The sequence below is a fragment of the Vanacampus margaritifer genome, chromosome 4, assembly GCF_051991255.1.
Source record: "Vanacampus margaritifer isolate UIUO_Vmar chromosome 4, RoL_Vmar_1.0, whole genome shotgun sequence".
Taxonomy (NCBI): domain Eukaryota; kingdom Metazoa; phylum Chordata; class Actinopteri; order Syngnathiformes; family Syngnathidae; genus Vanacampus; species Vanacampus margaritifer.
The window spans coordinates 30,711,361-30,739,027 of record NC_135435.1 but is presented as its reverse complement, the minus strand read 5'-3'; the positions used below and the strand labels follow the sequence as shown (position 1 = coordinate 30,739,027).

Genomic DNA, 27,667 nt, shown 5'->3' with positions numbered 1-27,667 from the left:
GTATCTTACGCCAGTTAGCTTATTGCTAATTAGGAAAATTGACGCCACCAACGAAGATGTGACAAAGTGTTTTGTCAAGAAAAGCGGACAAGAAAAGACGGGACATCCAAGTGAAACGCTGCATCGCGCCTTGTCTCTCTGATCCGGTGAGTAGATTGGATTCTCATAAATGATTCAACGTCATTAATTAAATACTCGTTAAGATTTCCCCCAGGGGAAATGGCTGATAGCTAAACAGTAAATGACAGCAATTACCACTCATCATTGTAGACTCATTTGAGCTTGTCTTCTCAAACAACAATATTCATGTATTCACGGTGGACCCAAACCCGTGTTTGTAGCTAAGAGTCCAAAACGTGTTGAAATGACGTCACAGATGAAGTCATCGGACAGCGACTGCTCCACGTGTGTGCGTTGAAGAAAATTTGGGCTAACAAGAATGAATTCAGTGGCGCTATCGGCAGCATCACATGTACAGTTAATTTCATGTACCGGTATATTTTTTTGATAAAAATGTTCTTTTTTTTCCTTAAATAAATATATATATTTTTTAATAATACACAATATAGCTTTGGACTTAGACTTCCGGATTTTTTTAGCCAGTGCCAGCATTAGAATTTGTGTTGTGCTAGTTAATTAGGACTGGCATTAAAAACATGAGTATTAATCTGACAGTTTTTTTTTTTCAAAATGAAAATGTGACTATAACTTCCATCATTCAACTATTCCATTTCAATCATTTGTAAAAGAAAAAAAAGACAATATAAAAAAATACTCTTTGATGTGGAATGAAAAGGAGCAGAAAAAAAGACAAGTCTTACTATTAAATCTAGCCAATGTATATGTTAGGTCTCTTTTGCCCTTTGCAAATCTTCCTCTTGGCAACGTGCATTTTGTTTGCAACAAAGTCAAGGCAACTAGACTCTTCTTATTTGTTGAAGACGTATCAACTTTCATATGAAAAGAACTCTTCAAATTCAAATTCAAATGAAAAAAAAAAGAAATGAAATGAATGGTTTCCCTGAGGGTGGTCAACATTAGGGTACAGTTGTAGTTGCTCAGTGTGCATCTTGTACACCAATCTGTCGCTCACTCAGTTTGCGGCAGAACAGCTCGTTAAGGCCATTGAATGAGGCGAACTTTGCGGGGGAGCGATGTCAGCACGTTGTTTTTGGCAGACGATAGATGACGCCTCAATCCTCTGACCTGGACCAAATCCACCCAAAATCTTCTGCGCCACAACTTTGACCTAGTTTCACCTGGTCTAAAGTCTATCAGTCAGATCAGCCTGGTCTTCCAAATTCCCAAACGTGGTAAACTAGACTTCACCTGGCACGAAAATGAAGACGCGCCAGTTTTTATGCTGAGCACGTTTGCCTTTCTCTGAAAATAGAACTCTTAACAGTCAATGTCAGTGTAACACAGATGTGAAGCAGTTCCTAGGGACAGCTAATTTTTTTTTTCAGCGATTCACAGGATAGCAAAATCAAGTTTGTCAACAGAACTACAACACAGATGGGAAGCTGCATTAAAAAGTGCTGTACTATTCTATGCATTTAGAGCTTTTTGTAACACTGCAATTATTTATACATGTGCATGTGTTTTGCATTCTCCTTCCTCCCCTCCATGCGGACTTTGGAGGAGGCAAGTGTGTGGACCGGCAGAGGAGGGTGATTGGTGGCAAGTGATGGCGATGGGTAGAGGGGGAAGGGGGACTTATCCCTATAAGAGCTCTCGCCTGCATCCTCCACGTAGCCAGAAACGCCGTCGCTTACCGAGGAAACTTACTTCTTCCAGCCTGCACCTGAAGGACCCCCACCTTGAGGATTGTCACCCCAACACGGGTAGGAGTGCACGAGTCAGGGCGGGCAGAGGATATGGCGGGGTTTTCATATGATTTTTAAAACTCATTTGAATTTGTTATAGCAGCATATCAGACTGGATTGGTTAATTTAAGTAACCAATCAAGTTTGACAAATAAATGAAGTTCATTTAGTTGTCTGTCACCAGCAAGACACTATGGGTAATGAGAACGGTGTGAACCTTGAACTCCATTAGAGCTCCGCTGATGTGGATGGACCCATACGGACTTAATGTATCAGTAGCGTTTTTCCCGTTTAAGCCAGTGGGCATTGTGGATCAGCCTTAAAGTTCCATTATGTTATTTGAGGAAGTCTGCTATAGAAAATATATTAAGAAAATTCATAATATGATCCAATAGATGTTATTCAATCATTTGAAACATATGGAATGTAAAATGTAAAGCTACTTTCTTTAAGAAAAAAAAATTATAATTCAATAACACACTAAAAACAGTTGCGTCAAAAATAATCCAAATTGGGTCAAAAGGGGACCAACTCAACTTTTTGGGTTATTGAATTAACCCAAAAAGTCGGGTCAGATGAATAACCCACAAAACAACCCAAACATTGGGCTGCTTAGTGGGTTATTAAATTAATTTTTGCCAACTTTTTGGGATAAATAATTCAAAATGTTGGGTATGTTCATTTTTCACCCAGTTCAATTGTTGTTTTGAGGGTTATTCATTTGACCCAACTTTTGGGTCAATTGAATAACCCAAAAAACAACCCAACAAACCGGGTTGATTTGTGGGTTATTATTAATTTGACGCAACACTTTGAATAAAAATAATTCAAAAAGTTGGGTCGGTTCATATTTGACTAAATTCAGTTGGATTATTCAAATAACCCAAAAAGTTGGGTCAAAAAAAAAAAACACAAAACAAGACAAAAAAATGTGTTGCTTTGTGGATTAAAAATTTAATTTGTTTAAAAATCAAAAGGTTAGGTCGGTCCAGTTTTGACCCAATTTGGGTTATTTTCGACCCAAGTGTACTTAGTAAATACTATATGTTCGACATAAAGTGTAACACAACATGTCACTGACCCATCCTTTCCACCTGCGTTGTCTCAATGTCGAGAACATGCTAGCAAAACTGTGCGTGAGTGGATTCCTCAATACCGGGAACAGGGTGGGAATTTTAACATCCTACCTGTGTTTTTAATCCACCATGATGCCGATGTCGCTGTGTGAAAGATACATGCAGACCTTCTGTTATTGCTGTTGCAATTTTGCAGTCTCTGCATGAAAGGGATTACACAGTCCACATGAGATATATCAACATGGGAAAATATCAAAGACCCCTTCAGAGACCAGCGTCCACTAAAGACTGTAAAAACAGAATAAAAGGGGATTAAAATAGTGTGCAGTCACGGGTCACATGCCAGAATGCCGGCATGAATGCGACGGTGATTTACTGTTAATCCAAAAAGGCAATGTTCCCAAAACAACGGGGTCCCTGTGTATTCCTCTGTGGAGGGCAGCAAGGTGGACCGTCTTTATCCTCCCAGTGGGTCTCGTTTTCTTACACTGGCTCACAAAAGAGATGTTGTAAAACACGCGTTTATGTCACAAAGCGACAGGATTAAGACCTGCACGTGTGTGGTGTGCTTTTTCTTTGGCTTTTACTTATCTCAAAAGAAGGAGCGCCTCAACATAGACTAAGAGAAGAAGAAGAAGAATCACGCTCACATTCAATCCAATGTTAGTTGACTCTTCTATGTATTTAGTGTTAATCACATCTTAAATCGAGCGAGGCAATCGAACAGTAACACTTTCAATGCTCGCCATCCGCTATTCAGGCGTCGCCAGTAGCGCTCGTTAGGTTTTTCTCAGACAAGTCCGTCTAAATAGAAATTAAACCAAGCCATTAACAACATCTCACCTTGGAGAGCCGAACAAAGAAAATCAATAGGAAACTGTCGGATATGACCCCATATTTGTGCGTGTGCGTGAACCCAGCGCCATTAGTCGACCGGGGTGATTAGACACATTGAACAGGGGAATTGGATTTAGCCTACCGTGTCTGCTTGTAATAACCCCACCATAGTAAGAATCCGAACAATTTTAAATAATACTTGACCACATACAAAAAAGTTGCGATTTTTACCTCCACTTGGTAGTTTCTGGAAGGTTGCACTTCAAAATGTTATGTTTTTTTTTCTTATGCTTTCGTGGTGGAAACCAATGAGCAATAGTGATTACATTGATGAGCACAAGTGGGAGTCAATTAGCATTTCAATCAAGCTGATTGGTGATATAGATTGGCCAGCCAGTAGTTATCAATAAATAAAAGAAAAGAGGGCAGAGTGTATTTTGAGTGGGCTTGACAGATAAAGTGATGTGACTGTCAGGATGTGATGGATAGGCTTTAATTATGAGACATTTTCTGCTTCTTTACAAGCTGGATGTTTTTGCTTCAATGCTGATGTTTATTCATACCGTAGTTCAATGTATGTAGCAGTAATTGTGACGCGGATAATAATGAATTCTTAAAATCTCCTTGACACTGCCAGTTCTATTTGTTTCTTTGGAACACCAAATACCAGCTACAATATGACCAGCTACACATGTATACAGCCATAAAAGATAGAAAATGGCGATATTGGAAATGTACAATACTGACAGTACATTTCTTAAAAGTTACATGAGAAATAAGAAATTTGAAATACTGTAAATCTTTTGTGACAGCAGTCCTGGACCTTTTCTGACATTACTCATATACTGTACAGTTAATATTTGGTGGCAAAACCCTTACGTGCATTTATTGCATCAAGCCTGTGGCCTTTTGACCTCACCAGACTGTTGCATTCTTCTCTTGAAGTGCTTTTTTTTATTACCTTTATTTAACTCTTTTACTGCCAAAGACGTTAAATGACGTTCTGCAAAAACCTACGGAGGAGCGCCAAAGACGTTAAAAGACGTCCACCCATTTTATTTTATTTTTTTTTAAACGGGTAGAGGGAACCCTTCCGCATCTGTGGTGAAAGTTTCCATCAAGTCTGTTGTGCCTAATGACTATTTTTGGCCCCTAGAGGGCAGCGATGACTCTCTTTTGACAAGATTGGGTGGCGTCAGTAGAAGACGTGAGGCGGGGCTAGAGTGTTGAGGGGACATTGGCTGAAGAAGCCATAATGGCGGCCGCTTGCAAGCAGCTCACGGTCGAGACGTTTTTTTCAAAGACATCGACCAACGATAAAGAGCACATTGATGACGACGATGATCATCATCGATGATGATGATGGTGACTCCGAGGTTGACGCCGAAGTTGGAAGCGCTGACGCGGCGGCTATGACGACGTTATAAAGGTTCACGGGCGAGCGATGCTGACACCGGAAAACACGGAGCACAACACTCAGGCAGACGTTCAATCGGACAACGAAGAGTGCCCCGAGTCCAATGCATATTCATCGGAGGAGTGGGTACAGTCTGCTACTTGCTATTCCCCTGAAAAAAAGGTCGTCAAGAAAGTGTAACATCTGCACGCGAAAGGAGCCATCGCAAGTGAAACTAATCTGTTGTGCAAATCCTGCTGCGTCTCCTTGCACGCATGGGAGCGTTACAAAAAGAAAAACTGTATTTGAAACATCCACATAATTGTAAATAGTACCACAGTTGCACACATTTGTAAATAGTTTGCGAAATTGTTTTGTCAAATTGTTACACTGTTGAATGGAAATAAACGTATTTTGCAAACTAAAAACACTTTTTCATTGTTGGTGAAAGCGTTTTACAGAAGTAAAGCACTATTTAGGTGTTTGTGGCATCATTCATGGACAAAAAGAAGTGTACAATTCACTAGAGTGCATGAAATAACATCGTTTCACAAAAAGCTCTTTTTCTCCGCTTTTTGTTTCAAAACAGAGAATTTCGGTGAAAGTAACCATTTTCTATTGTTGATTACTGAAGAACGGAATAAGGTAGAACCAAACTTTTTCTGATGAAAGATGAGAGTTCAATCTTTCATTTGGTAGTATGTGTGTTTCCATAGTCCAAACACAACATTTTCTGTGGACCTTGAAAGATCAGTCAAAATGCTTAAATCGGCTGGCACTGGCGACATCCCGTTTCTGAAAACGTCTGGCAGTCAAAGAGTTAACCAGGTAGAATGTTTGAGAACTAATTCTCATTTACAAACATGACCTGGACAAGCAAGAAGGCCGAACATGAACACATACAACACAATACACAAACATACAACTAAACAACAAAGCACAACATAAGTATAAACAAAGAAGAGAAGGACACCTGTGCTTATATTAACGAGAACAGAGAAATGAGTCTGAGTTTGTTCTGTAGGGTGTTCCAATCATTTGCTGCTGCGAATCGAAAGGAATTACAGCCAAAAGTAGTGAGTGTTTTTCAAGGGATAAACTTAAAGAGCTCACTGGACCTGGTGCCGTAAGTGTTCCGAGCAAGATGAAGAAGTGATGACAGATAGGACGGTGTCAGGCCAAGAAAAATTTGATAGAAAAAGACAAACCAGTGATGAAGCTGATGGCCAGCCCACTGATTTGTAAAGATCACAATGGTGTGTCTGAAATGGAGCATTTGTTACAAAATCGGATAGAGGGTCCAGTTTTTTAAGAGTGGGGTTTGGTGCTATTCTGTTACTAATATCTCCATAATGAAGAATAGGCGGCAACGCCATCTTCACTAGCATGCACATCGTGGTGGCATGAGTGAATGAGGCTTTATTGCGGAAAAGGAAAGATAATCTGGCTTTAACCTCAGTTTGCAGGTTACTGATGTCTGTGGCAAATGATAGTGATGAATCCAACCAGATACCTAAATATTTGGAAGAAGTGACAAATTTGATCCGTCAGGACAAGTAATAGTAGGATGACTGATTACTTGCTTATGGCTGAAAGAAATGCACTTGGTCTTAGCAATGTTGAGACGACGATGGAGCTTATGGAAGGCCTGCTCCACAGAGGGAAGGCTGAGCTGGAGAGAGGACGCCGCCATTTTCAATGAAGCTCCAACCGAATACAGGATTGTGTCGTCAGTTTAGAGGTCAGTCTGGGAATTCACAACAGTCGTGGCTATGCCATTGATGTAGACGGAGAAAAGGGTTGGGCCCAGAAAGGAGCCTTGTGGCACACCTTTAGAGACTGGCAACGGCTCTGAAATAACATTTTCAGCCTTCACCTGTTGGACACGGTCAGAAAGGTAGCTGGCAAACCATTCACAATAGCCACTAGACAGGCCGATACTGGAAAGCCTTCTCAGCAAAATAGTGTGATGAACTGAATCAAAAGGCCTTTGCAAGGTCAACAAAGGTGGCAAAGCAGACCTGTTTGTTGTCCATTGCCGTGATGACCTCACCCAGGTCCTTCATTGTAGCTGTAATACAGCTATGACCTCGCCGGAAACCTGACTGCAAATCGGAGAAGGCCATGATTGAAACTGAGGAAAACGCTCAATTGGTTCTGCACCAACCTTACCAAAACTTTGGCTAAACATGGCAGAATGCTGACTTCCTAACAGGTAGAAGAAAGTTGGCGCGAAGGAGAAAAACCTTTTTCAGTTCTTGTTTGTTTCTGGGGGTTTCTCCCTTCAGTCTTCCCTTTAGGAGGTAAAATGCATGCTCTATTGGGTTTATGTCCAGCGATAGGTGCTCTGCCCTATGTTGTTTAACGCGTCGAGATGCAGATGCAAATACCACAAAAATAAAAGCTGGAATTCTGAACTTTTATCCTTAAACTGTCTTCAGTATACAACAAAATCAAAGGATCTGACCTTGCCATTGCAAAACCTTTGGAGGGGAATGTATTTATATAAATGAATATACAGTATATTCAACATAAGAGGAGTAAGATTATAAATGTAATCTAAATATATTCTGCACCCTGCATGCAAATGAGTGGTCAATTATTCAAAAAAAAAGAAACACGACGAGGAAAACTACCGCAAAGTTGTCCAACCAGCTCGAGTTTGGTAATAAGAATGTGCAGTGTGCTCAATCGTCCTTGAATAATCCGGCTTTAGGTCGCCGCAAGTCATTTACTTTCACACTGGTCATGTTCTCGATGGGAGGAAAGCAATCATTGCGAAAAAGAAACTACACGTTTCCATTGGACGGACATTTTCTTTTTTTTCCACGCTTGACTCGAACCACGTTTTCGTCAAGTTCAACAGGACTTAGACCTGAGCTCTCAAAGCTATTTCTGTGGATTGGATATTCGACGGAAGGTTGTAGGTAAATGTACCAGACCTCCACCAGCACAGACAGTAATGGGCTTAATTAGCTGGTTTACTCAGCAGTTAATCGGTTCATTAAAAACAAATTAATTGCTTTCAGGGAGAATCCCGGAGGACCTGACAGTCGACGGGATGTATTAGTTCAATTCAATCAGCGTATAGTCGCTTATTTGCAATGGGAACAAAAAAGGCAACAAAAAAAAATGACAATAATTGGGTATATTAAAAAAAAAATTCAATAAGAAGGTAGATTACAGTAAGCACTAAGCAGTTATTAAAAAATCAGTAACAACTCCAGAATTATTTGCAAATTCTGTCCCTGAAGACAGATGAGTGACTAAATGGCAGGTATAAAAAAAAAAAAAATCCTAAAACTTTTGGCTTCTACCACCTCTTACAAATTAGATTTTAGTTTCACAAATTTTCACAAGAACCCATGCTCGAAAAGACAGAAAAAGTCTGCCATCTTGGTTTGAGGGAACGTTTTAGAGCCAGCTTTTGTCCATTTCAAGGGATCCTTTCAAGGTGAACTTGTCCTCAACGTTTTGTTCAGTTACTAACACATTGTTTAGATTGCAAAAATAAATAAAATCATTAGATGTGTTCAGAATGTTTGCCCCCCCCGACGATGACCTCATAGAAATATTAATAAGTCACGCTCGTCGGTCGTCATGCTGATTGTCAGTCACTTTTGCTGAGCACGCATTTTAAGGCTCATTAGAGATATCCCGCTAATTTTATACACTTGGCAGTAACGTCAGAAAGTAGAAGTAGATATGAAGATGGAGGACTTTTTTAATATAGATAATATCAATATAGCGAACACACGTCACTGCCATGCTGAGTGTGTGTGTAGGCCTGTGTGTGATTTTTTTTGTGAATAATTTCTTGAACGCACTATAAGCATTTACGTGTGAGTGAGTGAATCTTTGTGAGTGAAACAATGAGTCAGTGTTGTTGCCAGAGGCATTAAGGGAGGGCGTCAATAAAAGGAGCTAATGAGTGGAAAATTCACTTTTTCCTAATGCTCCTAAAATGAGGTCAAAAACCTTTCTTCGTCTCGTTTTGCGTCAGTAAATGTCATCTTTCACTTCTTGCCCTTGAAAAATTGTCGTTCTTTAAAGCATCTCAGTGAAGGCACAATAGTTATTATTATCACGACGACGCTCATCTTTTTCCGTCACTTGTCATTAGCAACACTTGTGCTTTTTGTGTGCGTGTGTTCTGGTAGAGACCCAGTCAAGATGTCTGACTCTAATAAGGTCTATTGTTCAGTGCATGTATTCTTTTTAAAGGCTGCTCCTCATTGTGAGATACGGAAAATGTCCTGTTTTTTTGGGGTTTTTGAGTTACTGCCGTTCGCCATCACACTCTGCTCACACACGCAATGACAAAAACGCAAATGTTTGAAAAGTTAGCGTCACCACTTTGTCAAGTACATTTGGTTCAAATAGGGTCACAATCAGACAAAACTTACCATGTCTGCTTTTTTTAATTTATTTTTTTTACTTTGACCTTGTGGAATTGAGTTACTACAGTTTCATGTTCTATGGCGATTCATCAACTTTACCCACACGCAATGACAAAAACTAAAATGTTTCACAATTAAATGTCACCCATGTCTGGCACATGCGGTTGTCGGGCAGTTTTTTTTGGCAGCATTATAACAACATTTTGGCGACAGGTTTGCCTTTGAAGGTCAACTGAAAATGGCTGCTTTACAACCAAAATGGCAGACTTCCTCTGTTATCTTAACTATGGCTTTTTGAGATGGCATGACAAAATGTTAAGCTTCATCCATTTGTCTTGTCTACATGGCTCAAGTTTAACCCACAAAATGGCCCCTTTGCTACAAAATGGCGGACTTCCTGTGTCTATTTGGGCATGGGTTCTTGAGACTTTTTTTGTGGGTAAACTCAAGATGGACATGCACTAAACTTCATGTTGCTAAGTGGAACTGGTTAAAATATTTTGCGCATTGACCCTTATACACATTCTGCCTAGCAACACATGACCAGCACTATGACACTAACTTTTACCGTGCCTCTCAAAAGGTTTGTTTTGTTCTGCGTGGGTTATTAAGTCCCTATGTAAACAAAAGAGAAATAATGAAAACACAAGCACAGGATTAAAGATTGTCACGTCTTAATTTTTGTCCCGCAGACCATCATGAAGACGCTGGTGGCGCTCCTGATGCTGCTGCTGCTCTGTGCTGACGGAGCGCATGCCGACTGTCAAGATGACTGCCTGTCCTGCAGCCTCATCCTGCCCAAACGGCTCACCTTCAACACTATGGTGAGCACATATTGCACACATGCATGCACGCACGTACTCACACGCGCACGCTCACACACTATTTGTTAAGCTTTCCTGACAGACTCAATTTTCATTTGCTGATAAGAGGCAAACCTTCCACTTCTTCCTCTCTGTGACTCAACAAATTAGCCTTTTGGCATTTGACTTTTGCTAATTTGTTGTGGCTAATTGATTCCGGGGGATGCATGTGTGCGCCTTTTCGACAAGTCGACACAGAAAAGACATTTGAGGGCATGAAGAAAAGGCACAAATGATGATTTATTGCCTTGTGACGGCACCATTCAGCTCAGTTAACAGTACACTTAATTAAAAGGGAGGTATTTAACGAACAATGTGTGTTTATCATAATGATTTGCACTGACCAGTGTTAAGTACGCAAACATTGAATTTTGTATTTTGTTGTTTAAGTAAACCTTTGCTTCGAGACTGAGATGAACCTGTAAACAATTGCTCCTAAAAAGGGGTAATTTGCTCAAAGAAAAACAGTTATTTCAAGCCTTGCCAATTGGATGGCATAGTAAAAAAAAAAGTTTAAAAAAAGTTTAAAAAAAGCTAATTTCTCTTCACCCATTTATGGTAAATGGACTGAATTTATATAGCACTTTCTACACCATATCTCATTCCGAATGTGTCTCATTTGGGCGAATTCCTGAGCAGGAGTTTGCCAAGGTACCAGCCTACAATGACTGATTCAGACCAAACAAGCTGACTTCCTGTTTAATTTGGGTCACAGGTCATAGGTCTTGTGACTCATTTGGAAGGCATGCCCATTTTAAAGAACAGGGGAATCACAACTTCTTTTACAAATCAGAATTTCACGTGATGCTGCTTCAAACCAAAATGGCTGACATCATGTTCAATTCAGGTCATGGGTCAACCACACAATTGGTGGGATACAATAGTGCTCAGCTTGGCTAGATTTATACTTGCCTGAGAGTGCCAAATGAAAACTACAAGTATTATACTTTGAATTGTTTTTTTGCCCCCCTAGTTTTCTGAGTTTTCTGGAGCTTCAACATACTCATAAACTCACCAGTTTTGAAAGTGTGTATCCTGGAAAAAATGTATGCAACTTAGTGGTTCTTACTACAACACTCAAAACTCAATTATTCGCGCCCTTTGGGAAGATAAGAAAATAGCTGCAGTCTTATTTATTGAAACTAATTTGGGTGAATATGTCTCTCATGACAGGAAACATGAAAAAGTCTGAAGATCCGATAAATTAAACTGAACAGAAAGTTGACCATTTTGGTTTAGAGCTGAGTGAAGGACTTGTACTTTGACACTCTCTAAAATTAACCCAAAGAAAGTTAATCCTTTCACCTTTTTCCCTGTCAGGAGTGTCTCCTTGGGTGTGAAGGCTTGGCCTCACCTGCGTCCTCCTGGGACACTTGCCGTGGGTCCTTGTCGCTGTCATCTATGCCCAAAAGGTCCCAGGAGGAAGTGGAGGGTTTGTTCCCTGCTGAGGAGGAGGAAGGGGAAGAGGAGGAAGGGCAGGAGATGCCCTTGGCCTTGCAGAAGTTCGATCACATGACCCGTGCGCTGGGGCTGGACGAAAGGGACGTGAGTCTCCACGATGCCCTGCCCTTGGACGAAGGGTACGAGGACTCGGACGACAGCGACGTGGCTCTGAGCGGCGTCTCCAAGAGGTTCGGCGGCTTCGTGAAGGGCCGCCATGGTTACAGGAAGCTGATGGCGCCGGCCAGGTCCTACCAAAAGCGCTACGGCGGCTTCATCGGCATCCGCAAGTCGGCGCGCAAGTGGAACAACCAGAAACGCTTCAGCGAGTTCCTGAAACAGTACCTGGGCATGAGCACTCGGGCCACAGAGTATAACAGCGTCTCCTCGGAGCTCAGTCAGCAAAACGAGGTGTAGCGGGACAACCGACGCCATCGCCCCCAATGTCCTGCTTGTATCCTGGGCTGGATTTACACTGCAGGGCCCAAATCCCAGTTAGTGCCTGTGTGTGGACCATCTACTTACATGTACTGTCAAGTGACACATATCTGATATTACTGTGCTTATCTGTGTAGGATGCTTTCATGTCTATAAATCATTTCAACTAGTCGAAATCACTTGTAAGTAGGGATATGTGTGGTGTCGGGACACAAATAACAAGGACAGAGTGAAGACAAAAAAAATGCTATTTACTTAACACGCTATCAGGAGTGCAACAGTAGTTCGTCATAAACTACGCTTCGGTAATCGCCATCTTAGAACACTCCTTCTTACATATCTGAATGTAATGTGCAGAGTAACACTGCCACCTAGTGTTCTAATCAGGGAACACAACAGTATGCATCTCTTCACAAAAGATTCAATATGATTGTCTGATGTAACGATTTTAAAACAAAACGGTTTGATTCGTTTCATCAGATCAAAAAAACTATATTTTTTTGTTTTTGTTACACAACCTAGTTGTAAAGTGATTTCAGTTCTCGCACCTAAAGGATTTTGCCTCAACTCAAATAAGTCTTCAACTTGACTTGGTCTTGACTCCTCAGTCTCTCTCGATTATTAAAAAAGTTAAGCTCGACTCAAATTAAGTAAAAACTTGATTTGGTCTTAATTGCTCTAAGTCTTGATTTTTGAGTAAGGCCACCATGAGCCAATTTGTGGTGAGAACTGGTGCTCGATACATATGACATTTCAATTATTCCACATAGGTACAAATTGATTTATTACTCTCAAATGAATCAACTTTTTGAAAGAACCCTCTGAATAGTTTTGAGTGACTCTCTCCTTTTTTTCCATTTAAATTTTGCTATTTCATAGCTGTTTGTTTTTTTTTATCTTCACTCTATACGCTTACTAATTTACCACTAATAATACTAATTTGCTGAAGCTTTTTTTTTATTGGACTTCTTTCTTTATATATCTTTGAGCTAAATAATTTTACTTTGCTACCATCTTGTGGTACAAAAGAAAATTCCATCACCCATTGCCTCATTATTAAGTAGCCAATGGATTATGAAAAAATAAAACAATATTAAATTATATAAAGAGACATTTGACTAACATACATACTCAGTACATTCATGCTAATGAACACTACATATAGTAGTAATACTGTTTGGTATTTTAACTGTTATTGTGCTCTTTTTTTGTGTACGTTTTTTTGGTGATTGTAAATAGCTGAAATTTAAAAACATGTCCATAAATAAAAATAGGTGATTATTTGTTTGGTGGCTTGTCATGCAGCAAATGATTCACTTGTCATGGGCTTTTTTGTTCACCATAGAAATGTTCTTTGAACAAACTGAATACACAAGGTGGGCCAAAAGTAGTATATATTTTTTAATTCTATTACATTTACATACGCACGCACACCATGTGAAAGTTACCGGTAAATACAACTACTGTATAGTTATTTTGTTTATAGAATATATAAGACTTATTTAAACATAAAACAACTGTACAACATTTAAGTAAAGTATTAAAGTAAAATATGTCCGCTGCTTGAGGCGATGCGCTGTAAGATCGAAAACGAAACTTCCGGTAATAGCCTTTCAAATTAATCCACCCTTACGCTATTACGTTGAAATGTGATTCAGAAGTAGCATCCGCTTATGCTGATGTTAGTTTGCCTTCAGACTGGGATAGTCGAATCGATTTGCCTGGCTTGGACCAAAACAAGAGTTCCTTCCGTCATCATAACACGATAACCCGCTGCTCTCACGTTTACATGTATACTGACGCTGAAATTCCACTGCGACTGAATTAGTTGGTAAGTGATAAACACGACCAGAGTGACAGTAAAAGCAGAGCCGCCCTTCTGCATTTGGTTGACATTTTGATACTTTTTCCTTCGACATTGTTTGCTAGCCGTATGTTAGCATTAGCCGCGATATCTGGCGCTTGGTGTGACGACCCCTCCACGCGAACATAAGAGACAATTTAACATGTTTATAAAACAGTAAAAAGGCCGTGAAAGCACAAATATATCCATTTTAAGTGAATAAGGTCTGGACCGTGCTAAAGCTCGCGAGCTGTCAATTGTGGCACGACGAGCTTTCGAGGCTAGCAGAACTCGACGAGTCCATTTGGGACACTTGAAGGACTTTTGTAAATTGACTTTGAGTGCAAGCGTGATTTTAAATGTTCCTTAATACAATAATTCTCAACTGCCATCCTGGGAGCCGCATACAGTCGCACGGTTTGACCCCCTTGATTTGGTACTAAGAAAGAGGAGAAAACAGTCCTTTGTAAACATTTAGTGGGGATACAGTATTCGTTTTTGGGGTGAAATTTCAGGATGAACCTAAAACCCACTGTCACCTTTCCAGTTAAATTTGACGTTCTGTAAACTTTTGAAAGACCAATAGACTTCAAAGAAGTCAATTTCTAGGCCTTCTTTTGCAACCTGCTGATTGATGGTACAGTGCAGCCCAGCTTCTGGACAGCAAAATTTATGACTACTAGTATGGAAAAAAAATATAGAGAAGCAAACACAAACAATCTCCAGCAACATTTGAACGGCCTTGAAAAGCTTGCAGTTAGTGTTGCATTTTTGTGTGTGTGTGTGTGTCAATAGAGAGCACCGGCAGCCATGTGTAGCTGTGTGCGGAGCTCCAGGGCTCTGTCCCCCGCCATGCTCCCCAGGCTGCTGCTGCCTCACACGGGTTACGCGTTGGCCGGCAGGGGCCTGTGGACTTCCAGCAACTGCATGCAGACGGTGAGCGGGGACTCCTCCCAGCCGCTGCCACTGCCCAGCCAGGCCCGTGTGGTCATCTGTGGAGGGGGCATCATGGGGACTTCGGTGGCGTATCACTTGGCTAAGCTGGGCTGGACTGATATCGTTCTCCTGGAGCAGGGCAGGTATGCCGTTTCTTCGAGAATTCAACTATTTTCTAGTCAAGTCACAAGAGGGGGACACATTAAAATGACACAGGTAAAGTGCACAAATCCTTCTACTCTCACAATTTTAATATTGGTTATCGTTTTGTCTTTTGTCAGACTAGGAGCGGGAACCACCAAACTCTGCGCTGGCATCGTCAGTGTGGCCAAGCCAATCTCCATTGAGTGCAAAATGGCCGATTACTCCAACACTCTGTATCAGCAGCTCGAGAAGGAAACTGGAGTCAAGACAGGTAAGCCGCCACAGTATCTTGCCAGACGTCCATCTTGGAATCTGGCCTCCATTTTGTGTTTTTCAGGCTACGTGAAGACAGGCTCTCTGTGTTTGGCTCAGAATCAGGACCGTTTCATTTCGCTGAAGCGCCTCGCATCGAGACTCAAGTGAGACTTGGCAGTCACATTTATTATTAATTTGGTAGAATCTCTAAAGTTGAATAAATTGTTCAAAGTAGAATTAGGCGGCAGTAGTCTGAAAAATACACCTCCATAGATGCACATAAATCTACAGAAGTCATCGTTTTTGATGGCATATCATACTTTAGCATATATCGCTAAATTTCAGCTCATTGAGTCATTAACAGCAGGAATGTCATTCAATCTCATTTTCATCTCTGGCGACATTGTGGTTTCCCTCACAGGGTCATTATGAAAATCGTGTTAATGTGTCACATTATTACATATACAGCACAATTTCCCTTACATTTAATTCTTATTATGCAATATATATTTTTAAATGAAAAAAATATGAAATAAAAAAGCATATGTGTCGTCACCATGTATTACAATTAATAATTATTTATTGTAGTTATATTAACTTTTTTTTTTTTAACGCTTGATGGTGAAAATGGTTAAAATATAAACCGTTACCTACGTGCTTTTCCAGGGTGATGGGAATCAGCTGTAACATCGTGAAACCCAAAGACGTGGCCAAACTGCACCCCATGGTGAACATTCACGACCTAGTAGGGGCGCTCCACCTGCCCACCGACGCCGTGGTGTCGCCGCCAGACGTCAATCACGCCCTCGCCGTGGCGGCCGCTGGACAAGGCATGGCACACTATTTGTAATTTTATACCAAAGTTGAATGCCTAATTGTCCCGTTGTGACTCTCCACTCAGGGGTTCAAATCTTGGAGAGAACCAGCGTTCAGCAAGTTCTGGTGGAGAAGGGCCACGTGTTGGCAGTGGAGACGGACCGTGGTTCCATCGAGTGTGAATATTTTGTCAATTGTGCTGGACAGGTAAAAAAAAAAAAAAAAAAAAAATATATATATATATATATATATATATATATATATATATATATATATATATAAGGGATGGTATCATGCAGAAGGGGTTAGATTAACTCTTAATGGTGGAGGAGACATATTAATATTGATATTAAAACAGTTGCCATGTGTCTTGATATTCTTGGGTCAAATTACACCAGCATGGGATCTGATCCTTGGCAAAAATATAAAGCAGAGTATGATTTGAATTTCCACATGAGGCATTATAATAAGTAAGTATAATCAATAACATTTTTTTTTTTTTTTTTAATGTCATCATGCTTGAATGAGCGTTTTAGGCTTAAGTCTGTGAACCCAATTCGAAGAATGCCCTCGTATCACAGTGTTTTTCTTTCTGAATGTGTTGCTTCAGTGGGCGTACGAGCTGGGCCAGGCGAGCGAAACCAAAGTCTCTGTCCCTCTTCATGGTTGCGAGCACTTCTACCTCCTCACCAAACCTCTTCAGGAGGACCTCCCGGCCGACACGCCAGGTCTCGCTCTCTCTCTCGATTGTAGAGTGATGCAGGGCTCCAGACTGCCTCTAAATGTTGCCACTAAAATTATTAAAGTAATTATTAAGTAAATTTAGATTTACTTGCAGATGTGTGACCTGTAAATTTGTTTTGTTATTATTTTTGAATATTTTTATGTTGCTGACAAACTGGGGTCCATAATTGACCCAACCTGACCTATGCTGCATTCGAGGGAAGTTGGATTTATCCCATTTGGATTGCACCAGTTTAGACCTGAAAGCGTTCAACAAAGATGGCCGTTTCCGATACATTTTTTGTTTTGCTTTGGTTCATCACAACACATTTTCACTGTTGTAGAATAATTACACTTTATAATTTATTTTGTTTTCTGTTTTCTTCTACAATATGGAGCGTTAATGGAGTTAGTTAAAGTCTCAAGTCAAGTGACCGCTGTCTGTAACTGTCTTCCAGTGGTGCTGGACATGGACGGGAGGATATACGCTCGGCCGTGGCAGGGAGGCCTGCTGTCGGGGGGCTTTGAGAAGAATCCCAAGCCCATCTTCACAGAGGGACGCAACCAGCTGGAAATTCAGAACATGCAGGAGGACTGGGACCACTTTGGTGAGAAACACTGGGAAAAGCGCAAAGGCGGTTTGTTACATTATTTTTTATTAGCATTCCAGCAGCCCTTGGGCACAAATTAGTCGATAAATTAACCCAGACAACGGCTTAAAATGGCTTTGGGTACACATCATGAGAGTTTGTGTGGGGGTGTCGTTCCTAACAAGACTTTCGTTCTTTCCCTTCTGGCTCAACCTTGTTCAGTTAAAAAAAAAAAAAAAAAAAAAGCAAGTCCGACCTATTTTTAAACCACCGTTTTCCCTTATGCAAGTTTGTTTTAAAGCTGTTGCGTTGAACTACTTTTGTTCATGTGAGGATTTTTTCACCATTAAACAAGTTTGCAAGCGCATACAGGCGGATTTAATGAGCGTTCTACGTTGGAGGCAGGCCAATGTTCACCTTGCATGTGAGCAGCACTCCTTCGTCTTGGTGACCTTGAATGCTACTCCCCGAATGTAATCTGAGAGTACTCAAGCTTGAGAGGTGGTCATAAAGCTCAAGCTAAACCTGGATTCCTTACGTTTGCACGCATATAATTCAGCCTTTTATACGCGTAGAAGGAAAGTAACGGGACAAATGCACTGTTTATTCGTGCTGCTACTTAAGTTCAATGTTGCATCATTTGTAGAATTGACACAGTCCGTTGTTTATGGAATTTTAGGCAAGCGGAGGACATTTTGTGATAAGGTTGACAAAAGATGATTTTGTTTCTATATAGTAAAATAAAAATATAATTATTTTATCAATTAGTCTTTAATGGGACTTTACAGCTCCTTTTTTAAATGATGAATCTTCAGGATAATTGTTACATTTTTACATAATGTTTGTCCACATTAGCTGGTGTAAGCGGAAAAAAACAAAACTGGGCAATTTATCGGCACACAGCCATCTTGTATACCTTTGACGCCTCATAGGTCAAATTCTGAGCCCTGTAATATAAACCAAATTGAGTGCAGCAACCGTCTTCCTGTTCAGTTTCGTTTGCTTAAGTAGGCTGTCTTCTGCTCCTTTCAGAGCCGATGCTCAGCGCGCTGCTGAGGAGAATGCCCGGTCTGGAGTCGGCTGAGATCCAGCAGCTGGTCAACTGCCCGGAATCCTTCACCCCGGACATGCGCTGCTTGATGGGCGAGACGCCGGGTGTCTCGGGCTACTACGTGCTAGCCGGTATGAACTCCTCGGGTCTGGCCTTCGCCGGAGGAGCTGGCAAGTGAGTCGTGCTAATACTTATCATAATTCCAGTCAATATTTGTATAAAACAGTAAGTACGATGGTAACTATGTATTCTTATTTTCTTAAATCAAAAAATATATATAAGAAGAAATCACTTCTCACACCTTCTGTTGACCATTTTGTTGATGCAGCAATTACAGCCTCATATAGAACTGGACAGCAAATGACTCCTGTCCCAATACTTTTGTCCATTAGTGTATTTCATTTTTTTTTTTCAGGTATCTGGCCGAGTGGATGACCTACGGTTACCCCAGTGCCAACGTGTGGCCGCTGGACATCAAACGGTTTGGCAACTTGCAGAGCAGCCGCACCTTCCTGCGACACCGCGTTATGGAGGTCATGCGTGAGTGGCCATTTTGTTGTTGACGCTCACACAATTCACACCTCTTCAAACTAGAAGGGCGGTTCTATCCGGTTTGGTCCATGTGCATGTTTGTATTGCGTGTGTTTCCAGCACTGTTGTACGAACTCAAAGTTCCTCGCTGGGACTTCCAGACGGGCAGGCAGCTTCGGACAAGTCCGCTGTATGACCGATTGGACACGCAGGGAGCTCGCTGGATGGAGAAACACGGCTTTGAGAGGCCCAAATACTTTGTTCCACCTGGAAAAGGTACATACGAGATTCGAAAATGGTGGCAGTGAAAGGTTGTTTGTTGGGCCAAGTCAGTTAAGTCGACTTAAAACTAAAAATGCCTGCCTCGAAGTTCCGCATTTACCTTAAATGATAATCACTAGCGCGCTAATGCTAAACTTGTTTGCTAACTGTTTAGCATGGGCTAATTTTGTTGGTGTTATTAGGGGTGGGAATCTTTGACTGTCTCACGATTCGGGTTGATTACGGTTTTTGGGTCTGCGATTCGATTCAGAACCGATTTGATTGACAATGATTACTACTTCAATTCATAGATATGCAAAAAATAGTCATGATCTACTCCAGTCTGACCCGCCAATGCTAATTAGCGTGCTAATCGCAGCACTTTTATCACTCAAAAGGAGGGCTTGTCATCCAAAACGCTTCAGGAATGTATACGGAAAAGCATCTTAACATTATTTACCGGCATATGCTCGTCATACAATGCAACCCCCCCAACTTTTATTGCCATAACTTGATTGTGACTTTTTCCTTCTACTCTCTGTGGCTACAACTTAACAGTGTATCAGAATGCGTGGAATCACACTACCCCTAAGTGGCCAAATCAGGTACAACATGAACAGCGCTCTTAATAAAGGCACACACAAACATGGGCAAGACAGTAAAATAATTTAAATAAAATCGATTTAAAATCTATTCTGAATCGCACTAAATGAGAATCGACTTCTTTGCCACACTCCTAGTAGCTATATCCACTCAATTCAACTTAAGTGGATAAAAAAAAAAGTTGAATTTTTAATTTATTCTAAACAACCTTTATATGGCTTTAGATGGATAGATGAGGATGTCGAGTTTCATGAATAATTGACATTCTGGTTTGTTCCTGCAGATCTTTTATCTCTGGACCAGAGCAAGACCTTCTACAAGCCCGACTGGTTTGACATCGTCGGGGCGGAGGTGAAGTGCTGCAAGGAGGCCGTCTGCGTCATTGACATGTCGTCCTTCACCAAATTTGAACTCACTGTAAGTCTGCCTTTGTTCATTTCATGTTCACATCATTGCAACAATTGAGCCTCAATAGGAGCAATTGAAGCTCATGTGTTTGTGTTTTGTGCATGTGCACCTCACGTGGTGTCTTCCGGGTCTGTCCCGCTGTCCGATAGTCCTCTGGCGATGAGGCCCTGGAACTGCTGCAGCACCTGTGTGCCAACGACCTGGACGTTCCAGTTGGACACATCGTCCACACGGGCATGCTGAACCAACGGGGGGGCTACGAGAACGACTGCAGCGTAGTGCGCATCAGCAAAAACAGGTTCAAGAAAAAGACCTTGAAAAAACAAAACAAAAAGGGGTTGTCAGCCTTTTTGGGTCTAGCGTGCCATCCCAATGAACTCATTCACTGCCATTGACGGCTATAAACGTCAAAAATTCATTTGAACTATTTCTATTAGTTTAACATTTTTGTCCCACTTTTTTAACAAGAGTATGAAAACCTAGAATGTTTTTATTGTACATTTAGAACAGATATAAAATTTGCGATTAATCGTGAGTTAACTAGTGAAGTCATGCAATTAATTACGATTAAAAAAAAATAATCGCCTGTTGCCCTCATTTTTAATATTCTTTTTTTTTTTAATGAATTAATGGCAGTGAATGAGTTAAACATAACTAACATGTACCTCATAGGAAATGAAAAGTCGCCTATTTTTGGAGGAAAAAGTCAAAGTTATGGCAGCAAATACACATTTTCTATTATTTCCCATTGCGCATATTTCTATACAAGCACTTTTTAATAATCAAACAAACTTTGAACGGCAAGTTTAAGCCATGATCTTTAACCCAACGCACTTCACAGTCGAGTGTTAAGCGGTTGGGAGGAGAAGTGAACCTTCCGAGGAATCCTGGAATTCACGACCTTCCCATTGTTGCGTCCTCTGCAGCTTCTTCATCATCTCCCCAACAGACCAGCAAGTGCACTGTTGGTCGTGGATCAAGAAACATATGCCCAATGACCCACACCTTCACCTCGAGGACGTTAGCTGGAAGTACACAGGTAAGCAAGCCTGCATTCCACGTGCGCTCACCGCCCTTCTACCACAAATCAACATCTTCTCTTTCAGCTCTAAATCTGATCGGACCTCGTGCCATGGATGTCCTGGCGGAGCTTTCATACGTTTCCATGACGCCTGACCACTTTCCCTCCATGTTCTGCAAGGTAGGTTCATGTTTCAAACCTTTTGCGGCAATGAGGAACCGCTAAGTTCATTCTGCATTTTGTATCTTGAATGAGAATGAGGCGTTTTGTTCCGAATGTGAATACATGCTGACTTTTGTGACTGTGTGTGTTGTAGGAGATGAGCGTGGGCTACGCTAACGGCATCCGAGTGATGAGCATGACACACACGGGCGAGCCGGGCTTCATGCTCTACATCCCAATTGAGGTTCCCAACTTTATCGATACGCTTCTAAGGAATATTCGATTTTTTTAAAAACATAAGTGCACTGAATCGAAAAGTCTCCCATCCTATTCATCGAAATGCGTATCAAATTGTCTTTTATTAGAGAGATTCACACGCCTAATATATGTACAGGGTATACACAGTCAGTCAAAAATAATGTATACACACATCAGGAATATAAAAACATGGGAACATGTTTTTTTTCCTGTACAAGAATAAAGTGTAATTGCGCATCCACTAGAGTAGGTGGCAGTGGCGTTCTTATCGTCCGAGAGTGCAAAAGTACTTAAGAGATGTACTTTACATCATTTTATCGACAAAGGAAATAATCCTAGTTACAGTATTGTCACTTTAGTCAATTTTTATTTTTCCCTTTGAGTTTTGGTTTTTAAATTTAGTTAGTTTAATTCATTTTCAGGGTTGTTCTGTTCATTTTTTTTATTAGTTTTAGTTGGGGTTTTTTAATACGTAGTTTCAGTATAAATTTTTCTTTTTTTCTTTTAAATGTGTATTACTTGTGCGCAATATTTATGGTCAAATGAAAACATCACTTCAGTGTGACACTTTCAAACCTCTTTATTCCGGTTAATGCCGAAATAAATTAACTTAAAATCACATTTAAAATGATCCCCAAAAGCTCATGTGTTAAATTACCAAAGACTAAAACGAAGGACATTTTTGGTCTAATTAGTTAGTTTTAGTTGGCTTTGTAAACATAAAATGTAGTTTCAGTTAGTTTTTGTTTTTTTAAAAAGTATCTTTGTTTTTATTTTATTTCGTTAACGAAATAGTTTTTTTGAATTGTAGTTTTAGTTTTTTCGTTGGTTTTCATTCATTAAACTAACCTTACGGCGGAGAGTTGGGATGCTAAGTAAGGTAAGTGAAAATGTAATACTTCAGATATTTTTTTAATTTTTGAATACTTTATTTACTATTGAAAACAGTTGTTTAAGTTTTTATTTAACTTTTGAAAACATGCCAGGGAGATCCTGGAACTTTTTGTTAGATTTTTAAAACAACGATGTGTATTGACTTAAGATTTTGTTTTGTTTTTTAACTCCAACATTTTACGAACCCTAAAAGTTGTTCAATAAACATATGCTTTAAAACTCCCCCCCCCCAAAATTAAGAGCTGGAGTTTGTATTTTTTATTTTATGCCAATATTTACCCTTTTAGCAAATAGGCTCCAAAAATCGTTTATCGGCGTCCTTGACTACTAATAATCGGTATTGGCTCTGATAAAAACATATCAGTCCATCTCTACTTAAGATGGATGTCAAATAGACGTGCAACCGGCTTCCCACACACTCCCGTACAAATGCATTGTTGAACGTCTCCCCTCCCACTTGTTGTCTTCATAGTACGCGCTGCACGTTTACAACGAGGTGATGTCGGTGGGTCAGAAGTACGGCATCCGCAACGCCGGCTACTACGCACTGCGCAGCCTGCGCATTGAAAAGTTCTTTGCCTTCTGGGGGCAAGACCTGGACGCCTTCACCACGCCGCTGGAGTGTGGACGGGAATTCCGCGTCAAGTTTGACAAGGTAGACGGTCCGGCGGTTCTCGTATTGTGAATACTGTTCAGTAAATGGCTGAAAACGGGCCACTCCAAGTCAACCCCACATAGCGAAATCCTTTGTGGTGTTTGTGCTAACGAATGTGGCGTGTTCTGTCACGTTGCACGTCAGGACACGGATTTTGTGGGTCGCTCGGCTCTGCTGCAGCAGCGTCACGACGGCGTCTTTCGCCGCTTTGTCATGTTGGTCCTGGACGACCACGATACGGAGCTGGACCTTTGGCCCTGGTGGGGCGAGCCCATCTACTGCAACGGCCACCTGGCGGGGGCCACCACCAGCAGCGCCTACAGCTACACCCTGGAGAGACACGTGTGCCTGGGTTTCGTGTCGCCGCCCCCCGGACCCAACGGCCTGCCCGCCGCCGTCACCCCGGACTTCATCAACCGGGGGGACTACGAGGTGGACGTGGCCGGGCAGAGGTACCCGGCCAAGGCCAAGCTCTACCCCTTCAGCTCGCTGTTCAGCCAGCAGCACCGCAGACGCAAAGACGAGCTGGAGCTTAGCAACCTCCACGGCGAGTGACGGCGACCCAAAGATCACCACGTTTAAGTGCAATATTCGGCACAAGAGTCGAGTCGGCCGTTTCCTTCATTGCTCTGGAGTCAAAGTGCCTTGGTGGAGGTCACGTCAGCTCTGTAAACGCGTTCGTCCTCCGCAGCTGAAGACATGTAAGTTCTTCACACTTGAAGAGTCTCTGCTGTTGCTTCCTCTCGCCATCCTGTTTGCACTATGTGAACCGATGACTCATATTTACATGTGACGTTACGAGAAAGTGTTTTTAAAAATTCGACAAAAATGTTGGAATATACAAGAATAGAGTTGTCATGTTATGAGAATGAAAAGGTGTAAAGTTAAGTGGAGAAATTGTTTATCAGGGAAAAAGTCAAATGTTAAATTAAAACGTTATCCTTTGAGGAATGAATGTTGTAATTTATAACATTTACAATTTTTAATCATAATGTTACGGTACGTTTGGATTGAATAAAAAAAAAAGGAGATGATTGTCTCATGAAAAAGCTGTACAATTAAAGTTACGTTTCTTTGATGGAGAAAACTTGTAATTCGCAACAATAAAATTGTAAAGTTATGAGAAAGAAGTCGGAATTTTATGCTAAGTTGATTTATTTTCTTTTAGTATAGAGAATTTTGCAAAGTCATGTTTAAAACAACCTCAAGTTAAACATTTGTATTTCTAAAGTCTGAATAGATGTAAAATAAAGGGAAAGTTATCATGCCAAATAAGACAAAGTTAGTACAGTCTTAATGTAACGTTTAAAAGTTATAAAATATATGAATATTACAAGTCAAAAACAGGTTGTAGTGTTACGTGACAATGTCTTTTTTGAGGGGAAAGTCCTCATTTCACAAGAATGGGGACAAGAGCTGCACTATTACTTGTTTGTTCAATTATTATTAGGTCCTATTGTTATGGGGAAAAGAAAGGAAAGTTGCATTGAAAAAATGATTAATTTTAAAAAGTCATCATTACAAAATTGTTATTTGCATGCTAGCATATTTGAGGAAAATGACACATTTTAAGATTTCTTTTATAATCCATTTTCTGTTCATTTAAGTTTAACATTTACAAATCAAGCTTGTTTTACACATAATAGCTTTTCATATTTTTATTTAATTTTGATCAACTTTTGTTTCTGGTTAATATTGTATTCCCAGTTCTCTCATTACGTGATTTTATTTTATTTTTTTAAGATTCTCATAAATGTATTTTCCCAGAAACAACCACTCATAAATGACGTTTTCATGCATTTCCCCCACATAATTTTCACAACTTTATTTTCTTGTATTATTCTCTTCCTCTTAGTCCTGACTGAAATCTATTGTGTGTCAAAAAAGAAAATCACCGCGGTCCAGATTTGTTTTTGTTTAATACTTAGTGAGGATCTCATCTGCGTGATATCCTGTTCTGCTGTCATTTGAAGCATGTACAGCAAGATATATCAGATCATCCTAATCAGTGTGAAGTACTTTTTCATATATATTTTTTAAATCTCTGGACTATGTTGTTGATCGCCATGTTGCTTCTGAAGGGCTATTTTTGAATAAGTCTGTGTCATCTATTTTGCTGCACGTCATGACTACATGAATAATGCAAGACTTTTCACCACTTGAGGATATATTTATACAAAGTACATTCAAAAAGTTGATTTAGTTGTTGTAACTGTAACAGTGCATCATGTAAATGCAAATAAAAAGTCAAGTGGTGCAAGGTTGTTCTGGTCTTTTGGCTTCCATCTGTCTGCTGCTTGAGTCGTCATGACGACTGGTCGTGTCCATATTAGCTGATGAAGCTTTATTGTCACAGTGGCAAGAAATTTTTATAAACTTTTTTGGGGGGGGAGGGGGGAGGGGGGGATCATATCCTCCGGGCTTTACGCGGTCGGCAGCCGTTGTGCGGCACAGGTGTGTTGTCCGTGATTGAGACCACCTCCAGGCCCCCCATCTCCAAGCCTTTAATGGCAGACTGCAACAAAACACAGGGAGGAAATACAAATATAATTCCTTGTCACAATCTAAACGTTCGATAAATTAAACAAACACCCATATCGTTACTACTAATCTGTAGTATAAACTACTATTAATAGTGGCAACACTGATTAAAACAAACATTCATTTCATGACATTTGTTCAGATTGTTCCCCATGGGAAGCAATCCAAATACTTGTTCGCTCACCAAGCGGCCCGGACCGAGACCTTTGACGATAACACGGACAAACGTCACGCCCTTGGTTGTAGCTTTCTTCTCGGAATGGAGAACAAAAAAAAGAACAGATGAAGAACATGAAATATAATGTTGAGAACAAATGATTAATAAATACATACAGCCGCAGCGGAGATGGCGGCGGTCTGTGCAGCAACCGGTGTGGACTTCTTGATGTTCTTGAAACCTTCCGTCCCACACGAAGTCCTGACCAAGGGCTTGCCCTCGCAGTCCGTCAGCTGGATGTGCGTGCTAAGATGGGGAATGTGTTCCATGATATATGCATAAAGATAAAGCTGCCTTATTCACTGCACCATTTGATTGGAAAGCTACTGAAATCAAACATAATTTAGTATATTGACTATGGTTCCATGGCTTAAGATCGCCACAAGTTAATATTTTTTTTATTTTTTTTTACTGACAACCAGTTGCTTCGTCGTTTTTTTTGTTTGTTTTTTTTGCATTGTGTGTTGGGTCAAAATTTGAGTACACAAGCTTTGCAGGATTTTACATGACACTGGATTGGCAGAGGGGTAAAAACATATACATCATGTTGGTGGATATATATCATGAAAGGAAAATATATCATGGTGGTGGTATTTTGTGTGCTAAATATTTTTGGGGTGATACTTTAACGTTTGAAAACCACTACGAATGAATGAACATACTTGTTATACGTGGCTTTAATGTGCAAGATGTGCAACTCCTCAAACTTCTTTCCGGCCCACCTGAGTGGACTGTCCTGGCCAGGCAGCGGCGGGAAATGACTGCGGGTTCAAATCCAATCAATCAGTCAACAATCAATCCCTTATATCCATACTAGCATCAATGGCAATGGATGTCACCTAAAGTCTCTGGTGGCGTCATCGGTGTCTTTGCTATTCGCTGCCGCCTCCTGGAGCTTGACGGCGGCGCTGTGGAACGCCCTGCTACTTCTAAACACAAAATGTCAGAGAGAAAACAATCACATTCACAATTTGTTATCTCATCTTAACCTAACTGACCACGAGCTTCCGTTAGCTACAACATGCAGGTACTGTACTGCCTGCAGGTATGCGTATACTGGGCTAGCGAGTTAGCATTCGGCATAAAAATTAAACGACTTACAACGAGGTTCCTTTGGTGGAAGCTTGTCGACAAGCACTACCCAAAGAGTTAACGACTGAACAAGTTAACTTAAACATTTTAAACGGATGCAAACTTCACACAAATTAGCCACGAAAACACTTCAAACGTGACATTGACGGCTCCCAGACCCTAGCCGTAGTAGTACGTAATCATGTCGTTACAATGGAAGGGGTAAATGAAACACGATAAAACTCTTGCCAATTAAAAGTAACCATTTCATTGAAAATTTGACAAAATAAAAATGAAAATACATTAATAATTACATCATAAAATGCGCCGAAAAATGTCTTGGCACGATTAAACGTAACTTTAGACAGTATATTAACACATATTCCCCCCACAATAATTGGAATGGACCAG

At 40.6% G+C, this 27,667-nt stretch overlaps 3 protein-coding genes across 5 annotated transcripts; 2 read left to right on the top strand and 1 right to left on the bottom strand.

Moving 5' to 3' along the window:
• Window positions 1-1,704: 1,704 nt before the first annotated feature.
• LOC144050617 (prepronociceptin-like) lies at window positions 1,705-13,559 on the top strand. Of its 2 annotated transcripts, none has more exons than XM_077564026.1 (3): window positions 1,705-1,844; window positions 10,228-10,359; window positions 11,719-13,559. In XM_077564026.1, the coding sequence occupies exons 2-3, from the start codon at window positions 10,234-10,236 to the stop codon at window positions 12,253-12,255; spliced, it is 663 nt and encodes a 220-aa protein (XP_077420152.1). In that variant the 5' UTR covers window positions 1,705-1,844; window positions 10,228-10,233; the 3' UTR covers window positions 12,256-13,559. The 2 variants fall into 2 exon arrangements, with proteins under 2 accessions (XP_077420152.1, XP_077420153.1); XM_077564027.1 differs by lacking the exon at window positions 1,705-1,844 and adding an exon at window positions 7,895-8,062.
• A 390-nt stretch (window positions 13,560-13,949) lies between these two features.
• Window positions 13,950-25,691, top strand: pdpr (pyruvate dehydrogenase phosphatase regulatory subunit). 2 transcript variants are annotated; one of them, XM_077563614.1, is made up of 18 exons: window positions 13,950-14,107; window positions 14,915-15,198; window positions 15,337-15,470; window positions 15,537-15,618; window positions 16,121-16,284; window positions 16,356-16,477; window positions 16,881-16,998; window positions 17,452-17,601; window positions 18,616-18,808; window positions 19,050-19,174; window positions 19,286-19,441; window positions 20,313-20,446; window positions 20,587-20,735; window positions 21,364-21,476; window positions 21,544-21,638; window positions 21,775-21,864; window positions 23,245-23,427; window positions 23,572-25,691. In XM_077563614.1, exons 2-18 carry the CDS (start codon window positions 14,930-14,932, stop codon window positions 23,980-23,982), a joined length of 2,688 nt encoding a protein of 895 aa, XP_077419740.1. In that variant the 5' UTR covers window positions 13,950-14,107; window positions 14,915-14,929; the 3' UTR covers window positions 23,983-25,691. The 2 variants fall into 2 exon arrangements, with proteins under 2 accessions (XP_077419740.1, XP_077419741.1); XM_077563615.1 differs by lacking the exons at window positions 13,950-14,107; window positions 14,915-15,198 and adding an exon at window positions 15,254-15,271 and having other exon boundaries at window positions 15,342-15,470.
• A 128-nt stretch (window positions 25,692-25,819) lies between these two features.
• mrps11 (mitochondrial ribosomal protein S11) lies at window positions 25,820-27,467 on the bottom strand. Its single transcript, XM_077563617.1, has 6 exons — window positions 27,287-27,467; window positions 27,025-27,114; window positions 26,848-26,946; window positions 26,302-26,431; window positions 26,153-26,218; window positions 25,820-25,942 (listed from the first exon to the last, which is right to left on the bottom strand). The coding sequence occupies exons 1-6, from the start codon at window positions 27,361-27,363 to the stop codon at window positions 25,835-25,837; spliced, it is 570 nt and encodes a 189-aa protein (XP_077419743.1). The 5' UTR covers window positions 27,364-27,467; the 3' UTR covers window positions 25,820-25,834.
• Window positions 27,468-27,667: the final 200 nt, after the last annotated feature.